The 17,727-nt window shown below is 36.6% G+C and overlaps 1 protein-coding gene across 2 annotated transcripts in view; it reads left to right on the forward strand.

The window, feature by feature from the left end:
- Positions 1-17,727, forward strand: part of LOC114886955 (protein NPAT) — a 52,402-nt gene that overhangs the window by 13,260 nt on the left and 21,415 nt on the right. The window contains exons 2-6 of one of the 2 annotated variants that reach the window (XM_029208150.1): positions 2,035-2,153; positions 12,517-12,577; positions 13,833-13,905; positions 16,574-16,614; positions 17,134-17,358. In XM_029208150.1, coding sequence (XP_029063983.1) covers positions 2,035-2,153; positions 12,517-12,577; positions 13,833-13,905; positions 16,574-16,614; positions 17,134-17,358 — 519 coding nt within the window. Of the gene's footprint in view, positions 1-2,034; positions 2,154-12,516; positions 12,578-13,832; positions 13,906-16,087; positions 16,615-17,133; positions 17,359-17,727 lie in introns of those variants that run through there. The other variant, XM_029208151.1, reaches the window with a different exon arrangement.

The raw sequence follows: 17,727 nt of genomic DNA on the forward strand, positions 1-17,727 counted from the left end.
TACTCACCTAGTTAATGTGGAGGTTATGGAGTAGAACATTTATCACTTATTGGTTCTCTTGTTATTTATTGTTACTTTATTGTTTCTCCTGTAAGCATTACTGTGCAGTAATTGCACTTTATCAAACACCTTATTTTTCTGGGTTAGCTAGAGTTTCTGGGAGTTTTGGTTTTTTCCAGTTTTATTGAGATGTAATTGATATGCATCACTGTATAAGTTTAAGGTGTACAGCATAATGGTTTGACATATATATTGTGAAATGATTGCTGCAGTAAGTTCAGTTCGCCTCTATCATCTCCCATAATTACAATAAAAAGAGAAAGCAAAAAAACAAATTTTTTTTTCCTTGTGATGAGAACTCTTAGGATCGATTAAATCTCCTAACAATTTTCATATATATCGTACAGCAGTGTTAAGTATAATCACTTACTATATTGCAGTGTACTTACAGTACCTAGTATTTACAGTTGACCCTTAAACAACACAGATTTGAACTGTGCGGGTCCACTTACATGTGGATTTTTTCTTCAATGAACACACACTACAGTACTACACAATCCATAGTTGGTTGAATCTGCGTATGTGGACCTCGGATTTGGAGGGCCAACTATAGTTATACATGGATTTTTCGACTGTGTGGAGGGTCGATTCCCTTAGCCCCAGCATTGTTCAAGGGTCAACTGTATTTATCTTGTAACTGGAAATTTGTATCTTCTGACCACCGTTTTCTGATTGCCCCTCCTTCCATCCCCTGCCTCTGGTAACCAGAAATCTGGTCTCTTTTTCTGTGAGTTCAGTTGGGGTTTTTTTGTTTTTGTTTTTAAGATTCCACATATGAGTGAGATGATATAGCATTTGTCTGTCTTGGCCTAAGTTATTTCACTTACCATAATACTCTCAAGTTCCATCCATGTTGTCCCAAATGCCAAGGTTTCATTTTTTTTATTAATGGCTGAATAATACTCCATTGTGTGTATATATACACCACAACTTATTTATCCATACATTCATCAGTGGACACTTAGGTTGTTTCCATGCCTTGTCTATTGTAAATAATGCTGCTATGAACACAGGGGGCACAGATATCTTTTCAAGATAGTGTTTTTTCTTTCCTTTGGATATATTCCCAGAAGTGGAATTGCTGGATCATATGGTAGTTCTATTTTTAATTTTTTGAGGATCCTCCATACTGTTTTCCATAGTGGCTGTATCAGTTTTCAATCTCACCAACAGTACACAAGGGTTAATTGGATAACTTGGTTTCTTGTTCTTGAATTTTATGAGTTCTTTATTTATGTGGGTTATTAACCCCTTATCAGATAGATATGTGGAAATATTTTTCCCATTCCATAGGTTGTTTTTTTCATTTTGTTGATGGGTTTCTTTTGCTGTGCAGAAGCTTTTTAATTTGATATATTCCAACTTGTTTATTTTTCATTTTGTAACTTGTGCATTAGGTGTCAAATCCAGAAAATCACTGCCAAGACCCATGTCAAAGGGCTTTTTTCCTGTTTTCTTCTAGGAGTTTCTTGCTTTCAGGTCTTATGTTTAAGTCTTTAATCCATTTCAAGTTAATTTTTGTGAGTGGTGTAAGATAAGGGTCTAGTTTCACTCTTTTATGTGTGAATATCCAATTTTTCTAGCACCATTTGTTGAACAGATGGTTTTTTTCTCCATTGAGTATTCTTGGCTTCCTTGTCAAATTTAGTTGACCATTTATGCTGTGGATTTTTTCTAGGCTCTCAATTCTGTTCTGCTGATCTATTTGTCTGTTTTTATGCCAGTACCATACTGTTTTGTTTACTATGGCTTTATAGCATATTAGCTAGAGTTTTTCTTTTCGAACAGCTGTTTTATGAATTCTGCTTTGTACTGCAGCACAAACTGGTGTTTCAGGCAAGGCTGTAGAATCCCGTCATGTTCACCTGAAGTTACATTTATGATATGAAACTGCTGTAGTATTTTCAACAACACTTTTAATTGAAAGTTCAGCATTTACTGAAATTACTGAGTTACATTTTATTTTTCCTTTAGGTTACTTACAACAAGAGAACCTTACTTCTACCTGCCAGGCTTTTATTTTGGAAAGTTCAAATTTAAAAGAATATGCAGAACACTGTACAGATGAAGGTTTTATCCCAGCCTGCTTACTGGTGAGTGATTTGTTCTTTAAGGAAATATTTCATCATTGACCCACATAAGACACTATAAACATGGTCTTAAAAATCAGTCCATTAGCAAAATCAAAATGGGCAGAAATTTGATAGTTTGTATTCATGCATCGGTGGAAAGACCTAAAGAAGGCCAGCTCTTTTTTTCATACATTTATGTCTAAGCTGGGAAGTGAATTCCAACTTTGAGAGTCAGTTTCAAAATGACACCCTCATTTCTAATTAGTTTCACTACTGCTTGTTTTGGGGCTTACTTGTTTACTGCCTGTTATGGACTAAATATTTGTATCCCTCCAAAATTCGTATATTGAAACCCCACCCCTCAGTGTGATGGTATTTAGAGGTAAGGACTTTGGAAAGTAAATAGGTTTAGATTAGGATATGAAGTTGGGACCCTCATGATGGGATTTAAAAAGTGAAAGACAGAGAAATTTCCATGTGCACACACATCAAGAAGGGGGATGTCTACAAGCCAGGAAATAGGTCCTCACCAGGAACCAAATCATCTGCCAACTTGATCTTGGATTTCCCAGCCTGCAGAACAATGAGAAACAAGCCACCTGGTCTATGGCATTATATAGCAGTCCAATCTTTCCTATATTTGCTTTTCCTATAGTTACTTACTTCAGACAAATATGAAACATATTTTGATATCTTGTTGTCACCTCTTTTTTAAATATCACTAGACCAGGAGAGCATTGTTTGGTATTTAATGGGTATATGCTAGAACTACATTATTTGAAATGGTATTTTGTCATTTTATTTTATTTTATTTTATTTTATTTTATTTTATTTTGCGGTACACGGGCCTCTCACCATTGTGGCCTCTCCCGTTGCGGAGCACAGGCTCTGGACGCGCAGGCTTAGCGGCCATGGCTCACGGGCCCAGCTGCTCCACGGCATGTGGGATCCTCCCGGACCAGGGCACGAACCCGTGTCCCCTGCATCGGCAGGCAGACTCTCAACCGCTGCGCCACCAGGGAAGCCCTGTCATTTTATTTTAAACATGGGTCTTTAGATTCATTTCAGCTGTCACAGACAACATGATTATCTATGGAGGAAACCTAAAAAAACCTACAAAACTGCTGGAGTTTAGCAAGGTCACAGGATACAAAGTGTACGAAAGTCCATCATATTTCTTTATACCTACAATGAACCATTGGAAGTGGAATTAAAAAAAAATACCATTTATAGTAGCACCCAATAAACAAACAAAAATAAAATACTTAGGTAATATATCTAACAAAATATGCGTAAAATCTGTATGCTAAAATCTACATGAAAGAAATCAAAAGACTTGAAAGAAAGATACACTGTGTTCATGGAATGAGCAACTCAATATTGTTAAATGTCCATTCTCCAAATTTTGATCTATACATTCATTACAGTCAAAATCCCAACCAGTTTTTTGTTTGTTTTTGTTTTGAAATGGCCATTTATTGACTATGTCTGATCTGCAAGGTACCATTTACATCCTATTGTTGTTCACATAGTTTTTTCGAGAATAAACAGAAACTACATCTAATCCATTCATTTAAGGGGAATGGCTAACGATGTGACACAGAAAGCCCTGTGTCTACCTAGGGGAAATAGAGTAAGTCCCCTACATAGGAACCTTCAAATTGCAAACTTTCAAAGATGCGAAATGCTACTACCCAGACATCACTGGATCGTTTTTTCAAGAGGATAGATGGAATTAAATCCAGCAAGGACCAGAACCTGTGCCATCAACGTCAGGCGTGAGTGAAATTGTAGTTTGCCCTCTGTCTCCTATTGCTAATGATCCTTCAGCTCAACCATCTCCCATCTCCTCTCCCTCCTCCAGTCAGTAACTCTTCTTGCCTTTTGACTCAATGCTAGGCCCTGTGTGCCAGCTATTATACTCTACTACTGTACTTTTCAAGGTACTGTACTGTAAGATTAAAAATGTTTTCTTTATTTTTTGTGTTTGTTTTTTATGTATTATTTGTGTGAAAAGTATTATAGACCTATTACAATACAGTACCATATAGCTGATTGTGTTAGTTGGGTACCTAGGCTAACTTTGTTGGACTTAACGAATGCGCTCTTGGAATGGGACTCATTCATATATAAGGGACTTACTGTAATCAGCTTTCACTATGATACGAATTAGGAAGTGATTTTCCTAATTTACTGAATATCTACCAGGTGCACACTCAGCATCAGCAAATTGATGATAACATTTTACAAGAGTGATCCAGATCCACAACTCTTTTGACAGCAGGACCTAATTTGAACTGATATTTATAGTTTTAAAAATCCCACTCTCTATTTATCCATTTAGTTGTAGAAATGTTAAATTTTAGATTGTGGGATGCTGCCCCAACCCCACAGGAGTTATTACATAATACACAGTTTATGTCCAGGTATAATAGGCATTATCTCAAAATCTGAAAAAAACTGAAATTTAATACACATTTGGGAGTGATGCTGATAATAGGTGGGGCATTGCATTTGTGGGAGCAAGAGTTTATGGAGAATCTCTGTACCTTCCTCTCAATTTTCTTGTGAACATTAAACTGCTTTTAAAAATTAAATAACACATATGATCCCAACAGTTTCAGGGATTTTGGATCTTCACTGCAAATGATTTGATACTGTTGGGCTCTTCATTTATTTAATGACAATAATTTTAAAGAATGAGGGTATTCAGAGAAAAATACTCAATAAACATTTTATTAGACTTTTTTTTTTTTTTTTGTGGTACGCGGGCCTCTCTCCACTGTGGCCTCTCCCGTTGCGGAGCACAGGCTCCGGACGCGCAGGCCATGGCTCACAGGCCCAGCCGCTCCGCAGCACGTGGGATCCCCCCGGACCGGGGCACGAACCCACGTCCCCCGCATTGGCAGGCAGACTCTCAACCACTGTGCCACCAGGGAAGCCCTAGACTTTTTAAAATTCATAATATCATAAGTTGTAATCCAGAGTTAATTTATCCTGTCTGCCAAATACTTTATAATTATTATATTTGTAAAGCTACCAAAAACATTGTTCACAAATCCAAAGAAGTCCTAATCACATTCTTTTTTTTTTTTTTTTTTTTTTTTTTGTGCGGTACACGAGCCTCTCACTGTTGTGGCCTCTCCCGTTGTGGAGCACAGGCTCTGGACGCGCAGACTCAGCGGCCATGGGTCACAGGCCTAGCCGCTCCACAGCATGTGGGATCTTCCTAGACTGGGGCATGAACCCGTGTCCCCTGCATTGGCAGGCGGACTCTCAACCACTGCACCACCAGGGAAGCCCGTAATCACATTCTTAACATTAACTTGCAGTCCAGTATCAGATTTGCTTGTGTTGAATTGGTTTATTGACAATAGCTGATTTTTGTTAAAGTAGCACCCACTTAAAAGATCATTGATCACTTTATCATTATGAAATGCCTTTCTTTGTTTCTGTTTTAAAGTCTGTTTTATCTGATACAAGTATTGCTACCCCAGCTTTCTTTTCATTTCCATTTGCATGGAATATTTTTCCATCTCTTCATTTTTACTCTTTGTGTGTCTTTAGATTTGAACAACCAAGTCTCTTGTAGACCGTATATAACCTTCACACTAGCTTTATAGTGGGTGATCCACTACCTTTACTATGTATTTGACTCTACCAGTGAGATATTTTTCTTTCATAATTTTCTTATTTCTAGTTTTGGCCTTTTCTTTTCCATTTAAAGAAGTCCCTTTAAACATTATTTATAGGGTCAGTTTAGTGGTGATGAACTCCTTTGGCTTTGTTCATCTGGGAAACTGTATCCTTCACTTCTGAATTATAATCTTGCCAGGTAGAGTATTCTTGGTTGTTCGGTTATTTTTTCCAGCACTTTCAACATGTTGTGCCAGTTGCTTCTGGCATTTGAAGTTTCTGCTGAAAAATCCTCTGATCATCTTATAGGGGTTCTCTTGTATGTAACTAGTTGTTTTTCACTTGCTGCTTTTAAGATTCTCTGTTTCTCTTTAACTTTTGACATTTAAATTATAATGTGTCTTGGTGAGGGTCTCTTTTGGTTCATTTTGTATGGGACTCTATGCTTTCTGTATTTGGATGTCTTTTCCTTTGACAAGTTAGGGAAGTTTTCAGCCATTATTTCTTCAGATAGGTTTTCTATTCTTTTCTCTCTCACTCTTCTCCTTCTGGAATCCCTATTATGGGAAAGTTAGTGTGCGTGACGTTGTCCCAGAGATCCCTTAAACTATCCTCATTTTTTTTCAATCTTTTCTGTTTTAATTGGGTGATTTCTGCTACCTTGTCTTCCAGATTGCTGATCCATTCTTTTGCATTCTCTAACCTGTTGATTGTCTGTAGTTATTTTCACTTCGGTTATTGTATTCTTCAGTTCTCATTGGTTCTTTTTTGTATTTTCTCTTTGTTGAAGTTCTCACCTGAGTTCATCAATTCTTCTCCCAAGTTCAGTGAGCATCTTTATGACTATTACTTTAAACTCCTTAGCTGGTAAATTGCTAATCTCTGTTTTGTTTAGTTCTTTTTCTGGGGTTTTATCTTATTTTGTTTGTAAGGTATTCTTTTGTCTCTTCATTTTGCCTAGCTCTCAATCTCTGTTTTGTTTAGTTCTTTTTCTGGGGTTTTATCTTATTTTGTTTGTAAGGTATTCTTTTGTCTCTTCATTTTGCCTAGCTCTCTGTATTTGTTTCTATGTATTATCCTGGTCTTGAAAGAGTGGCTTTATGTAGAAGGTGTCCGGTGGGCTCAGTGGTAGAATCCCCCTGTCACCAGAGCCAGGTGCTCCAGGGGTATCCACTGTGTGGCTGTGTGCACCTTCCTGTTGTGGTTGGGCCGCAGCTGCTGTGGGTGTGGTGGTGGGCAGGGCTATCCTTCAAACTGGGGGTCTGAGGCCTAGCCACTACTGCTGCCAGCTTGCTGATGCGCAGTGCTGGCCTCTTGGAGTAGGAGCACAAGTACCACTTAAGTAGTGTTGTGGAAGAATAACCCAAACAGTTCTTAAAAAGGATATGTTCAAGGACTCACGTTAGTCGACCTTAAGACTTACTAACCAGCAATAGTAATCAGGATTGAGTGGCATTAGGAGATAGCTAGGTATAAGATCAGTGGAACAAAATAGAGAGTCCAAATGTGATTTTTTTGACAAAAGCACAAAGGCAATTCACTAGAGAAAGGATAATCTTAACAACAAGTGGTTATAGAACAATTAGACATACAGATTTTTTTTAAAAAAAAAGAAAAAGAAAAACCTTTACACATACCTCATACAAAAATTAACCAACAGTGGATAATAGATCAAAATGTAGAACATAGAACTGTAGGAGTTTCAGAAGAAAACATAGGAGAAACTGTGCAATCTTGGTTTTGGTAATGAATTTTTAGACATGAAGCCAAAAGCGCTGACTGAAAAATGAAAACTTGATAAATTCAACGTTATAAAAATTTTTAATTTTTGCTCTATAAGAGACAATATTAAAAGAATGACAAGCCATAAGCTAGGAGAAAATATTTGCAGCTCTGAAAAAAGGATTGTGCCCAGAATATATAGGAAACTTTTTTTTTTAACTGAATTTTTTCTTTAGTGGGCAAGAGATCTGAAGACCCTTCCCCAAAGAAAATACAGGAATGGCAATAAGCATGTGAAAAAAATACTCCACATTATTAGTCATTAGGAAAATGAAAATTAATACCCCAATCAGATACTGATACATACATATTAGAATGACTACTATAAAAAACAATTTTTAAAGTTTGTCAGATTCTTGGTGGCAAAGATGCAGAGCAACAAAAACTCTTATTCATTGCTGATGACAATGCAAAATCATACAGCCGCTTTGCAAAACAGATTGGCAGTTGTTTATGAAGTTAAACAACTGGGCCGCACGTGACCCAGCATTCATACAACCAGATATTTACCCAAGTAAATTTAAAAACTTATATTCACACAAAAACTTACATGCTGATGTTTATCTGTGGTGGTCAAAAACTGAAAATAACCAAGATGTCTTTCAGCAAGTGAATGAATAAACAAACTGGTACATTCCTACTAGTAAGCAGTAAAAAGCAGCACTATTGATTCATATAATAACATGAATGAATCTTAAATTCTTCTGAATTCTTCTAAATTAGCAACTTTAACAAGTAAATTAATATAATGGGAGCCAGGTTTCTCACTCTGTGAGAAAGAAAGTACAAATAAGCATAAGAATGAGACCTGTAGCATTAAATTATATAGTCAGAGATATCAGTTATGAAGTTTATGAAGTTTATTTTAATATATGTACAGTTATATACAGAAATACAGATTTTTTTTTTTTTTTGCGGTACGCAGGCCTCTCGCTGTTGTGGCCTCTCCCATTGCAGAGCACAGGCTCCGGACGCGCAGGCTCAGCAGCCATGGCCCACAGGCCTAGCCGCTCCGCAGCATGTGGGATCTTCCCGGACCGGGGCACGAACCCGTGTCCCCTGCATCGGCAGGCAGACTCTCAACCACTGCGCCACCAGGGAAGCCCCAGATTTTTTGTATATGTGGATTAGCATATCTGTGTGTGTAGCTCTGTGTGCTGTGGGGGCCTAGCTGCAGTAATACCCTAGTAACTACAAGCAAATCTACCACCCAGATTTTTACTTCTCATGGTTCTGGAGGTTGGAAAGACCAAGATCAAGTGCCCCTGTTTCCGATCCTGGTGAAGGCTGTCTTCCTGGCTTATAAACAACCACCTTCTTGATGTGACCTCACATGAATTTATGTGGACATAATTCATTATATAGCATTCATTCAGCAATTGCTTTTTTAGCTACTAAAAATAAAGCAAGGTATAATGATCCAGTTAGTATTAGGTGTATCCCTTAACTTCTCAGACTTTAAATAACACAGAAGCTACTGTACCACAAGCAACTCTATGTCACTAAAATGGACAACCTAGAAGAAAGGGATGAATTCTTAGAAAGGTACAATCTCCCAAGACTAAACTAGGAGGAAATAGAAAATATGAGCAGACCAATCACAAGTAGTGAAATTGAAACTGACTAAAAAACTCCCAGCAAACAAAAGTCCAGGACAAGATGGCTTCACAGGTGAATTCTGTCAAACATTTAGAGAAGAGTTACCTATCCTGAAACTATTCCAAAAAATTGCAGAGGAGGGAACATTCCCAAACTCATTCTGTGAGGCCACTATCACCCCGATACCAAAACCAGACAAAGATACCACAAGAAAAAGAAAATTACAGGCCAGTATCACTGATGAACATAGATGCAAAAATTCTCAACAAAATACTAGCAAACCAAGTCCAACAATACAGTAAAAGGGATCACACACCATGATCAAGTGAGATTTATCCCAGGGATGCAAGGATTTTTCAGTATACACAAATCAATTAGTGTGATATACCACATCAAAAAATTAAAGAATAAAAACCATGTGATCATCTCAATAGATGCAGAAACAGCTTTTAACAAAATTCAGCACCAATTTATGATAAAAACTCTCCAGAAAGTGGGAATAGAGGGAACCTACTTCAACATAATAAAGGCAGTATCTGACAAAACTACAGCTAACATCATACTCAGCGATGAAAAGCTGAAAGCATTTCCTCTCAGATCAGGAACAAAAACAAGGATGTCCACTCTTGCCACTTTTATTCAACATAGTTTTGGAAGCCCTACCCACAGCAGTCAGAGAAGAAAAAGAAATAAAAGGAATCCAAATTGGAAAAGAAGAAATAAAACTCACTGTTTGCAGATGATGACACTATACGTAGAAAATCCTAAAGATGCTACCAGAAAACTAAACTCATCGATGAATTCAGTAAAGTTGCAGGATACAAAATTAATACATAGAAATCTCTTGCATTCCTGTACACTAACAACAAAAGATCAGAAAGAGAAATTAAAGAAACAATCCCATTTACCATTGCATCAAAAAGAATAAAATACCTAAGCATAAACCTACCTAAGGAGGCAAAAGACCTGTACTCCAAAATCTATAAGATGCTGATGAAAATAAATCGAAGATGACATGAACAGATGGAAAGATATACCATGTTCTTGGATTGGAAGAATGAGTATTGTCAAAATGACTGTACTACCCAAGGCCATCTACAGGTTCAATTCAATCCGTATCAAATTACCAATGGCATTTTTCACAGAACTGGAAAAAAAAAAGTTTTAATTTGTATGGAGACACAAAAGACCCCAAATAGCCAAAGCAATCTTGAGAAAGAAAAACGGAGCTGGAGGAATCAGGCTCCCTGGCTTTAAACTATATTACAAAGCTAGAGTCATCAAAACAGTATGGTACTGGCACAAATACAGAAATGTGGAACAGGATAGAAAGCCCAGAAATAAACCCACACACTTATGGTCTATTAATTTATGACAGAGGAGGCAAGATTATACAATGGAGGAAAGACAGTCTCTTCAATAAGTGGTGCTGGGAAAACTGGACAGCTACATGTAAAAGAGTGAAATTGGAACACTCTCTAATACCATACCAAAAAATACACTCAAAATGTATTAAAGACCTAAATGTAAGGCGGGATACTATAAAACTCCTAGAGGAAAACATAGGCAGAACACTCTTTGATACAAATTGCAACAATGTTATTTTGTATCCATCTCCTAGAGTTATGGAAGTAAAAATAGTAATAGACAAATGGGACCTAATTAAACCCAAAAGCTTTTGCACAGCAAAGAAAACCATAAAGAAAATGAAAAGACAATCCACAGAATGGGAGAAAATATTTGCAAATGATGCAACCAACAAGGGATTAATCTCCAAAATTTACAAACAGCTCACGCAGCTCAATATCAAAAGAACAAACAATGCAATCAAAAAATGGGCAGAAGCCCTAAATAGACATTTCTCCAAAGAAGACATACAGATTGCTAAGAGGCACATGAAAAGATGCTCAACATCGCTAATTATTAGAGAAATGCAAATCAAAACTACAATGAGATATCACTTCACACCAGTCAGAATGGCCATCGTCAGAAAGTCTACAAACAAATGCTGGAGAGAGTGTGAAAAAGGAACCCTCCTACGCTGTTGGTGGGAAGGTAAATTTGTACAGCCACTATGGAGAACAGTATGGAGGTTCCTTAAAAAACTAAAAACAGCTACCATATGATCCAGCAATCCCACTCCTGGATATGTATATGGAGAAAAACGTGGAAGGATACATGCACCCCAATGTTCATTTCAGCGCTTTTTACAATAGGCAAGGCATGGAAGCAACCTAAATGTCCATCAGCAGATGAATGGATAAAGAAGATGTGGTACATGTATACTATGGAATATTAGCCATTAAAGCAAATGAAATAATGCCATTTGCAGCAGCGTGGATGGACCTGGAGATTATCATACTAAGTGAAGTCAGACGGAGAAAGACATATCACTTATATGTGGAATCTTTTAAAAAATGATATAAATGAACTTTTTTATAATACAGAAACAGACTTAGAGAACGAACTTACAGTTACCAGGGTGGGGAGGGGGGGAGGAGGGAAACTAACACAACATTGTTAATCAACTATACTCTATTATAAAACTAAAAAAAAATTTTTTAAATGACACAGAAGAATAAAATAGGGACCTGCTATGAAAGTTCAGGAGGGGAAAGGGAAGTAATCACCTATGTGTTAGACACTGTCTTAGCTACATTACATTTATCATCAATCTTCACCACAAAAGATTGTATTAATTAAGAAGTCATATGTCTTAAGTCATTAGGAAGTCATTTTTATATATGAAAGTAAGCCTTAGAAAATCTGGGTGATTTTTCACACATTCAGTAAATGTTGAACTTAAAACCAGAACTGTCTGCTCTAAAAATCCTTGGCTTTTCCCTGTTCTATTATATGACCTCAAACTTGAGGTAATAAAAGCCTGCCCTTTAATTACTGATAGGAATGGGGGCAGTGGGGAATGACTTTATGAGATGGTAGAAGTGAAAATAGCAAGGTACTGATCCTTGGGAACGATATCTCTTACACTCAATTTTTTTACTTTGTTCTTTGGCAGGTTCACAAAGCATTCAGGATAGAAAGGGCAGACTAGGAGTGGGTCCACATTTGTGTGACTGGATCCCTACCTCCCAACTGAAAACTGCATTCCTGCCATTGTACTATCTTAGCTAAAGAAACAGTCACAGTAGTATCTTATTCAGACAAGGTTCTTTACCCTTAAAAGATTTGATTCACCCCCTGGCAAGTGACTGTTTCCATCTTTGATGACCTGCTCTTCACCATTTCTTTATCATCTACTCTGTAATCCAGATCTTTTATTAATTTTTATGGTGAAATATTTTGTAGTGGGAAATTATTGGTAGTATTATTTGGTTTTGGTAATGCTTGATCTTTTTCTTTTCAGTCTTTATTTGGAAAAAATTTGACAACAATTTTGAATGAATATGTAGCTATGAAAGCAAAAGGTAAGAATTCAGGTTCAGGGATTTTTTTGTCAGTTTTATACAGCATTTATCTAATATTTTTAATTAGAAATAATTTTTAAAGGATATTAATACTTCTTAAAAGCCATAAGAAAACTTGTGTCAACTATGATGAGATAAAATTTACTGTGAAATATCTAATTAAATAGTTCATTTTTATTGAGTGATAAGTATAAAATAACACTTTCCTAAATTCGTGTCTTAAGGAGAAAGTTAGATTTATTCTCTCATATTGGTTATTTCTGTAGTTTACAACATGTTAAGAAAAGACTCAGCAGTAAAGAATTAGTGTAAATGATAACATTTTTTTTAAAAAGCTTAACATTTATTGAGTACTGTCTATTGCAGCATTGTGCTATGTGCTTTCATAGGTTTTATCTCAGTCCTTAAAATAATCCAGTGAGAGTTGTCGATTGTTTAGACCTGTTCTTAAGTATCAGAAAATTGAGAAGCCAGATAACTTCCAAGATCACAAAACTAGAAACTGTAGAGAGTAATAAGCCTTCAAGTTCAGGGCCTGAAGATTTTCTTTTCCCAAACTGTTTTCACTATCTTACAGGAATGTTTAATGTGTAAATGACCTCAGAAACAATATGTTATTGCAATACAAAGGTTTATATCCCACTTTTATGTTGGGTAGCTTTCTCTGGTTTGAGCTTTTATAAGTATATAGTAAAGAATTTAAATACCTTATGAATTTCCTATCATTGTGGCTTTAGAACACATCCTGAAAAAGACTAATTAGTCCTGAGGAATTTTACCTGTAATTCTAAGTAGAGTAGTTGCTGAGCAGTCATGGTGATTTCTACATGAAAACATTGGATGTAGAAAACTAATTTCCACACTCCATGGGGGTTTGTATAATTTTATAAATTTAATTTATAAATCAGATTATTTTAATTTACTTTCAAATGTCACATGATAAATAGAAGAAAGATTTTAAATAGTTTGTCTTTTTTATTTCAAAGAAAATATAAAATTATTGATCTAAAAAACCTGCATAGTTTTCACAAGTTTCCTCTTCCATTGTATTGTATCTGATTCTTAATGGCTTGAGCAAAGAAAGCAGCCTCGTTGTAGCTTTGCAGGTCTTTTACAAGATAGGCTTACTTCTCAGTTCCCAACAAAACGTCAACAGCTGAGATATAAATTTTCCTTATTGATTTTCTGTGTTCAAATTAAATGATGAATTTTCTCCAACTGTATTTATTATGAAATGTTTCCTCTTATGATTTAGAAACATCAAATGATGTCCCAGCAATTTTGTCATCTCTGTGGAAGAAGTTAGACCATACACTTTCTCAGATCAGGTAATAAAAAGCTTATACAATAAGCTTATCAGAATGTGCATAATGATTTTGGAATGCAAGCGCATGTAAGAATCACTTCACATATAAATCTTATGACCTACATTGTGCATTTATATAACACTGATCTAATTTTGAAATTATAGGTTATTGATATTTCTTTGTCTTTGATTGAAATAATTTGAAATTAAGTTGTGTATTTTAATAAAATGTTTAAAAATGAGGAAATTAATGGCACTCCCGGGTTCCCATAACAATTTGGAGGCAGATCTCTGGCTGAATACAAATCTAGTCCCAGTCTTGGTGAATGCAAATCTCCTAACGTGGGCCCCATGTGACTTCCCTTATACAGTTGTGTCTTCATTACACATGCAGAAAATTGATATGTGGAATCCATGCCTTCTTTGTTCTTCCCTTATAAAGAAACAAACTTGAATAGTAATACTTCTGAATCTTCTGCTTTTAGAATTATCACATGGGACTAATCTGCCTTCTACATATGTCAGGGCCTTGGAATGCCAGTTTCACCATCCTTAGAATAGGTATCAATTTTAGAATGTATCTTATTTAACTAGAGTCTAGTATGAAAACCATAGTTTCTTACCCTTCTCCGACAGCTACAAGTGAATACCCCACTTAAGGAGGGGCCTTGTTTCTTTCCTCAGTTTAAACTGCTAGAATGGCTCCAAATGCTGTCTGTGTAACTCTGTACCACATCTTATTTGGTAGTCTTACTTTTTTTTTTTTTTGGCTGTGTTGCGTCTTTGTTGCTGCGCGCAGGCTTTCTCTAGTTGCGGCGAGCAGGGGCTACTCTTTGTTGCGGTGCGTGGGCTTCTCACTGAGGTGGCTTCTCTTTTTTTTTTTAACATCTTTATTGGAGTATAATTGCTTTACAATGGGGTGTTAGTTTCTGCTTTATAACAAGTGAATCAGCTATACATATATCCCCATATCTCCTCCCTCTTGCGTCTCCCTCCCACCCTCCCTATCCCACCCCTCTAGGTGGTCACAAAGCACCGACCTGATCTCCCTGTGCTATGCGGCTGCTTCCCACTAGCTATCTGTTTTACATTTGGTAGTGTATACATGTCCATGCCACTCTCTCACTTCGTCCTAGCTTACCCTTCCCCCTCCCTGTGTCCTCAAGTCCATTCTCTACGTCTGCGTCTTTATTCCTGTCCTGCCTCTAGGTTCTTCAGAACCTTCTTTTTGGTTTTTTTTTTATATCCCATATATATGTGTTAGGGTATGGTATTTGTTTTTCTCTTTCTGACTTACTTCACTCTGTATGACAGACTCTAGGTCCATCCAGAGGTGGCTTCTCTTGTTGCGGAGCACCGGCTCTAGGAGCATGGGCTTCTGTAGTTGCAGCACGCCAGCTCAGTAGTTGAAGTGTGTGGGCTCTAGGGCTTGTGGCGCACGGGCTTAGTTGCTCCATGGCATGTGGGATCTTCCCGGACCAAGGGTCTAACCTGTGTCCCCTGCATTGGCAGGCAGATTCCTAACCACTATGCCTCCAGGGAAGGCCCAGTAGTCTTACTCTTATTCCCCTTTCCTGACCCTCATCTTTCCTCCCCTTGCAAACATCCTCAAAGACATTCACAGTTTAATTAACACCTATGATTATTTATAAGTTACTGCAATATTTTATTGACAAGGTATTACATAAAAAAAGAAGGTTCTTAGCCAGGTGTTCTCCAAGATTGGTTCATACAGGGGACACGGGTTCGTGCCCCGGTCCGGGAAGATCCCACATGCCGCAGAGCGGCTAGGCCGGTGAGCCATAGCCGCTGAGCCTGTGCTCCGCAATGGAAGAGGCCACAGTAGTGAGAGGCCCGCGTACCGCAAAAAAAAAAAAAAAACAACTGCTTATTCAGGACTTCCCCGGTGGTCCAGTAGTTAAGACTTTGCCTTCCAATGCAGGGGACGGCGGTTCCATCCCTGGTCGGGGAACTAAGGTCCCTCATGCCATGGGGTGTGGCAAAAAAAAAAAAAAGTGCTTATTCGATTTGGTAAGTTTTGTGGCTCTTGTTGGTAGAGATTTATTTGACAGATTTTTGAGGACAATGGCACAGTGTCTTACTGTTTACAAAATATCGATACATGGGTAACTTCAGTTCATAGTAAAAGGAGAATCAGCTTGTATTGTGAATTTTCTTATCTGTTTGCTTTGTTCCTTCTTTAGAGCTTCCATGAAGTAATGTCATAGTCATAAATTTGATGAAAGCAGGATCTCCTTTGAAATCAACTTGGATTCTGAAGTATTTATGTATGGAGTTATATGTAAAATCAGAATTTCTCTGGGAAGGCATCTCTATAGTTATAAAAGATAATTGATAATTGTAAAATATTATATGTAGCTTTCTTAAATATATTGAGTTCCTAAATTCAAGTCAAATTGTACTCATAGTGGGATGTCAAGGCTCTCTAATGCTTATTACATTGGATAGAAACTTGGTTATTAAAATTATGTATGTGTGTATGTTTATATGCCACTGTTTTTCTCCTAAAGCAAATAAGATTTGGTTACCTAGAAAAAGTGCTTAGCTTTTTTGTCTGAGAGAGATTTCTTGCCTTTTAACTCATAATTTACTTAAAGTCTGACTGTAACTAAATCAGAATGTATTCGGCAATAGAAGTTTTTTAATGTCAAACTACTTTTGTTTATTAGGAGCATGCAAAGTTCCCCAGGCTTTGCTGCCAATCAGAGAGGTTGGTATTCAACTTTAAACTATAAATAATGTTCAGAATTACTTTAAACTCAAACTTACTGTCAGATGAACATTTTAGTTAACAATACATGTATGCTAAGTTTATATTTTGTTTAAACTACTGCTTTTCTAAGTACTGTTACCATATTAGGAAATAATATTTTCATTTATTGTAAAAATATGCATTTTAAATATTCCTTATTTTTCTCATTGACTCTCATGTATTCACATCTTTTAATTCTCATTCCATAAGTCTGTTTCCTAATTTGTGGAGATGTTATCAGTGTGAATTATTACAGAAGAAATGTATTCTTGGATTTTTAAAGTTTGAATGTACTCAATTTTAGTTTGTTTCTTTTGAAATTATCATGTAAACTTAGTTGATATTTTTAAGGGCTGTTTTTCAGTCCGTAGATCCACCATGTTAAACATGTAGTAGAACACATATCATGTAAACTTCTTAAAATTCCCAAAATACTCTGACATTGAGTTAATTTTTTTAAATGCTCATGTGTTTCAGCCCGAACAAGAAGTGGAATTGCAGAAATCAAACGGCAGAGAAGGCTTGCATCTCAAGCAGCTCCTGTCAGTTCAGAGTTGCTGACTTTACCGTATCTTTCAGGGCAATTTACTAATTCTCCTTTGACAGCTACACAAGTTATTCGGCCAACTGGCCAGATTTCAACTCCTTTGAGGTCAAATTTTGTAGTGGTCAACCATTCACAGTCACAAGACACTATGACCCGTAAGTTTACATTCTGCACTCTTAAATTTTGTTTTTAATCAAACTGTATAAATGAGATGATGTGCTAATATCTTTATATTCATGGTATAAAATTATAGCAAAAAGTAGATAAGAGGCTAGAAGTAGAATAGACATTAGGTAAATCTGCCATTAAATATGCATATTATTAAATCTATGAGACATTTTAATCTAGGATTCTTCTTATGTCTGTTCTAACTGAAGTCCAACCTTGAACTCTGTTCTAGTTCTCAATTCTCTTCATTAATAGAAAAGACCCTGTTATTTGATTTTAAAAGGAATGTGCATTATATTTCACCACCTTCTTATCTTTGTTCACGGCAGTCTGTCCTGCTGGAATGAGGAATGTTT

This window comes from Monodon monoceros, unplaced genomic scaffold, assembly GCF_005190385.1.
Source record: "Monodon monoceros isolate NGI ecotype Baffin Bay Population unplaced genomic scaffold, NGI_Narwhal_1 Super_Scaffold_7, whole genome shotgun sequence".
In the NCBI taxonomy this organism is placed as follows: Eukaryota; Metazoa; Chordata; class Mammalia; order Artiodactyla; family Monodontidae; genus Monodon; species Monodon monoceros.